At 37.0% G+C, this 5,506-nt stretch overlaps 1 protein-coding gene across 2 annotated transcripts in view; it reads left to right on the top strand.

Moving 5' to 3' along the window:
* Window positions 1-5,506, top strand: part of Nadsyn (NAD synthetase) — a 14,887-nt gene that overhangs the window by 3,755 nt on the left and 5,626 nt on the right. The window contains exons 4-8 of one of the 2 annotated variants that reach the window (XM_017630521.1): window positions 3,371-3,516; window positions 3,659-3,908; window positions 4,003-4,874; window positions 4,940-5,162; window positions 5,217-5,487. In XM_017630521.1, the coding sequence (XP_017486010.1) occupies window positions 3,371-3,516; window positions 3,659-3,908; window positions 4,003-4,874; window positions 4,940-5,162; window positions 5,217-5,219 (1,494 nt within the window). In that variant the 3' untranslated portion in view covers window positions 5,220-5,487. Of the gene's footprint in view, window positions 1-3,370; window positions 3,517-3,658; window positions 3,909-4,002; window positions 4,875-4,939; window positions 5,163-5,216; window positions 5,488-5,506 lie in introns of those variants that run through there. The other variant, XM_017630520.1, reaches the window with a different exon arrangement.

Genomic DNA, 5,506 nt, shown 5'->3' on the forward strand with positions numbered 1-5,506 from the left:
CAAACAACCGTTATGTGAACAAAATTAATATACCCTTATGCACAAGTGCCCTCGGGTATAAAAAAAAATGGGATAGTTAGATATTTTGATGTATTTTTTTTTTAATTTTTAACATTTCCATAAATTTTCTAGACAGTTTGAGACTTAATTTTGCCTGGTTTTTGTTATTGAATTAACTTTATTTTTATATAAAATTTAAATTAAGTAAGGAAACACAGCTGTACATACATATGTAATACGTTTGCTTTGTTTTAAACTAATGAACTGTTATATTAATAATACTATATGTTTTTAAACGTCGATTAGTTATTTTGTATTAATTAATGTGCTGTTATTTGGCTGTTATATTGTTAATACATAAAAGGCGCTTCAAAACGAGCTGATTTTTATGGCTTTGTACTGATTTTTGAACCCAACTGTACTGATTATGTCACTAAAATATCTGGCCCCCCTATTTCCGACTGAATTTCATTTTTTTTTTTGCAAAAGTACACATACATATGTATATTTACCTGTCATAAATATAATCTGTGAAATATATATCTGCAATAACGACACAACTCAAAATTCAAAAAATCAAATCACTTATTACTGTTAAGAGGCTCATATCTATAATCCTAGGCTAACGCATTATAATCATAACTTAAGTAAGTAGTTAAGATTATACTTGAATAAGGCAACGATTAAAGGCATGAGCCATTTAACAGTAGTACGAGTTTTTATTTTTTGAATTTTGAATTGTGTCGTTATTGTAGAGGATCATCGATATGTAAGTTCATGTATTTCGATAATTAAATAAATTCGAGCATAAATACGATTTTTAGTTATATATACATATGTAACTCAATTTCAGCGCCACCTGGCGGCAAATTTTTTTCGAACGAATTCATTTTCCTTTTATCAATACATATGTATCTCGAATAAGAGACGAATCGGACCATAAACACGATTTTTAGTAATAACTCGACTCCAACGCCACCTGGCGGCTCTTTTTTTGCAATGGTATTGTTTTTCCTATTGTCAATACATATCTCAAATATGAGGCGAATCGGACCATNCTCTTTTTTTGCAATGGTATTGTTTTTCCTATTGTCAATACATATCTCAAATATGAGGCGAATCGGACCATAAATACGGGTTTTACTAATAACTCTATTCCAGAGCCACCTAGCGGTTGTTTTAATAGTTATTCTGCTATTCGGAAGGTAAACAAATTCAAGAAACAAATATCATAAAAATCGGTCCAGCCGTTCTTGAGTTATAAATGGTGTAACTAACATGACTTTGTTTTATATAATATATATAATATATAATATATATATATACCCTGCAAACCAAAGTTCCCGAAATCTTTAGGAGTATCTGATTTCTGTAACGATTTTTTTCCGAATCTTCAAAGAAAATTATATGAAGTGGTTGACACGAACTCGTAAAGAAATTTCTGTACGAAAAATAAAGAAAATTCTGAAAAAAGTCTGCAAGAAATTCTTCACATAGCAGCATTATTTTCATTCTTCACCGATTTTCTTCCGAAATTTCGTAAAAGAATGGAAGTGTGCGTAATTTATTTCATTTTAGAAAATTCGGAAAAAAATTGGATGGGATCTTTCCGAATTCGTTAAAATTTCTTTACGATTCAGAATACTCTGAAAAAATGGTTTGCAGAGTATATATATAAGAAAGCATATTAAAGAGAATATCTACATATTTGATTTTTTTTTTAATACAAGACGACAGATTGCTCATACGCACCGACAAACGGCTGTCGTAAAAACCCGATAGTAACCCATGCGACCTAGCAGAGTTATCTAAAGCTAAACGAATAGCACAAAACTATGTAAACACATCAAACAAGGTAATTCGGTATAGAAGGATTATGGTTTTATCGTGCCTGTAGTTTGGCTATCTCTTTGGCCATCGCCACCTTCCTCGAGTAGCATGGCTGATCACAAGGCACTGTAGCATTTTATTGTTATTATTTCGAACGATTGGCCAAATATCTTTTTCCCTCAGTTAGCCGCTGTATTTTGGTTTCCGCCAGACTCTAAGCTACATTTTCCGTGATATTGTTGATTAAGCCGGGTATCGTCGTTGCGCGCCTTAGAAGAGCTCTTCCTTTATGAGAATATTTCCATTTGCACCGCCGCTTACGTTGTCGAGGTCGGTCTTCCGTCAACTGCATATTTACATCAAACGTACTTCTACAAAACAAACGCTTATTTCGAATTGAGAACATTCAGGCGAATATGCAGCTATCCAGTAGATAATTTCAGGAGTTAAAAGCTTTTCCGAAAGGCCTTCCTGTGAGTCAGAGGCCCTCCACTCTATATTCCTTTCTCCTTTCTGTTTTGTGTGGGCATTAATTGAAGGGCTTCTTCTTTCGCTACCCATTAAAGGCCTTCCAAAAGGGCTTTTATAGGACGTACTTCCGAAGGCCTTGTAGAGGAGTTCTTTTAAAGATGCTTCTTTAATTTATAAAAATCATACATCTTTGAAGTATTTGCTTAAGGTTTATATCAAATATGCGTTATAGCAACCTAAAATGTCTATTGAAATTCATTTGTTATGCTAAATAATATAAATTTATGCATTTGCGTAAATTTTAAATGGATAAGCCCTTCTAGAAGGCATGCAAGTAAGTACTTTTCAGCCCTTCGTGGGTAGGCCTCTTAGAATGGCTTTACTTAAGAAGGCCTACCTAAGTTATCTTCTGCGTAAATCTTCTTACGTATACTACGTAAAACCCCTATCATTTCTTCTAATTTTTGCCTAAACCATTATAATATTTTTCAATTTTTTAATTATGTTTTACAAAAGTGATCCATTTCCACTTCATCAATAATTATTTTGTTGGGAATTTGGAGAATTACGTTGTAAAAAACTGCATACAATTTTCATCGTAATGTACTTAATATTTTTTTCTCGGAAGAAACTTAATAAACTAATAACACAGGTTTACAAAAAACATTAAATAAACCTGAAAATACAATAAAATTCTTCTTAATTTGACCTTGAAGAATCAAGCCATTCCAATATTTATTCGGGGCGTTTCCTTCGCTGAAGTATTTTTTTATGCGTGTTTTTTCGCCGTCAACTTTTGAGCTCGCGCATTTATTCGTGTCTAGTAACGTTATGTTTATAATTGTTTATCTTTATTCAATAAATTTTTTCATATTTGGCCCTCAAATGACCTCGAACACGACATTATGGACGTTAACAGGCCTCGGATTCGCATTTAGCGCGTCGAATAACATAGGGATATAGTGGTTTGGTTCAATATGCATAATCTTATAATATTTTTGTAAGCCTGGGTAATCCTCACTCCATAAACTTTTTTTGTCAACACTATATCGTATCTCCTTTTTTCCAGGCCCTCCAAACGGAAGAGTATTTTCTGCCACGAATGATTTCTCAACATACCGGCCAGACGACTGTGCCATTTGGCGATGCGGTTATCGCTACAAAGGACACCTGCATCGGCTATGAGATTTGCGAAGAATTGTGGAATGTGCGCAGGTGGGATGATCCTCTTTCCTAAGTTTTGTTAATGTATTGAAATTAACCATCATAACTTCCAAGAAGTTCATTAGATAGTAAAATAAAGTCCTCCTTGTTAAGTCGATATATATGTATGTATGTTTGTACATCTAATTTTTAGCAAGCATATCGACATGTCACTTTCCGGCGTAGAGATAATAGTGAATGGTTCTGGGTCTTACATGGAACTTCGCAAAGCCCACATAACCACCGATCTCATACGAAATGCCAGTTTTAAGGCAGGTGGCGCCTATTTGTTCAGCAATTTGCGAGGCTGCGATGGGCAACGAGTCTATTTCAATGGTTGCTCCGCCATAGCAATGAATGGCGAAATTATCGCCCGAAGCAAACAATTTGCTCTGCAGGATGTGGTACGTCCCAAAAAATTTCACTCTTTAATGTTCCTTTTTTTTTGCTTTTTTTTCAAGTCATATACACAAATTTTTACTCTCCACTGTCATTTAGGAAGTAACTTTGGCCACAATTGATCTCGAGGAGATACGTTCCTACCGCGTTGGGCTGCGTTCTCGTTGCAATTACGCTGCCTCCGCGCCCAACTATCCGCGCATCACTTGTGACTTTGAGATGTCGACGCATAATGACATCTTTAAAACCTCCTCGACACCAATGCAGTGGATTTATCATACACCCGAGGAGGAAATCGCCATGGGCCCCGCCTGCTGGTTATGGGACTACCTGCGTCGCTCCGGTCAAGGTGGATTCTTTTTGCCACTCAGTGGGGGTGTCGACTCAAGCAGTTCCGCCACAATTGTTTACTCCATGTGTCGCATGATCGTGAACGCCGTGCAAGGTGGTGATGCTCAGGTGCTCCACGATATACGCAAAATACTGGCCGACTCCGAATATACGCCTGACGATCCGGCAACCCTCTGCAATCGCCTTTTGGTCACATGCTTTATGGGCAGTGTCAATTCCAGCAAAGAGACACGCCGTCGAGCTGCGCAGTTAGCTAACCAAATAGGCAGCTACCACATCGAAATCAGCATCGACACTGCCGTCAATGCGTTGTTGAGCGTCTTCAACGCGGTCACAGGTCTAACGCCACGTTTTCGCACACAGGGAGGATGTGCGCGTCAAAATCTGGCGCTACAAAATATACAATCACGCATACGTATGGTCCTGGCGTATATGTTTGCGCAACTAATGTTATGGGTACGCAATCGTCCGGGCGGACTGTTGGTACTAGGCTCAGCGAATGTCGATGAGGCCTTGCGTGGCTATATGACGAAATACGACTGCTCATCGGCGGACGTAAATCCCATCGGTGGAATTTCTAAAACCGACTTGCGGCGTTTTCTTAACTACGCGAAAGAGAAGTGTGTGATTTGATCTTAAAGAATTTACCAAGTTTTAACCAATGGAAACTTCATTTGACTTGCAGATTTAATTTAACTGTATTAGAGTCAATTATTGAAGCGCCTCCCACTGCTGAACTGGAACCACTTCAAGATGGTCAACTAGTGCAGACAGACGAACAAGATATGGGGATGACTTATGCTGAGCTGAGTGAATACGGACGTTTGCGCAGACAAGCACGCTGTGGACCTTACAGCATGTTTTGCAAGTTGGTGGCTACATGGCACGCTGATCTGAGTCCCAAAGAGGTGGGCACAAGAAATACATTCATTGTCAATAATATTTTATTTATTTAATACTAGTAATCGTCGGTTTCATCAACCAACTTTTAAACTTATGAGTCACTAGAGCTGGAGAAACATCGATGTTTGGCAGCATCGATTTTTCCGACATCTATGAAACATCGCTTTTTTTGAATTTGAGAATTAGGCTATTCAGCCTTTCCCTTTGTAAATTTTTGCTTGGAAATAAATTCTATAAAGTTAAAATTAATCAAATTTAATCGAAAATGTTTAAGATATTGAAATTGCTCCATCTTACCTTTTTACGCGCCAAATAAATGTAGAATTGCAATTTGCAAAACCGTCAATGT

The sequence above is a fragment of the Rhagoletis zephyria genome, unplaced genomic scaffold (genome assembly GCF_001687245.7).
Source record: "Rhagoletis zephyria isolate East Lansing unplaced genomic scaffold, Rhagoletis_zephyria_1.1 Rzeph_scaffold_07809, whole genome shotgun sequence".
In the NCBI taxonomy this organism is placed as follows: domain Eukaryota; kingdom Metazoa; phylum Arthropoda; class Insecta; order Diptera; family Tephritidae; genus Rhagoletis; species Rhagoletis zephyria.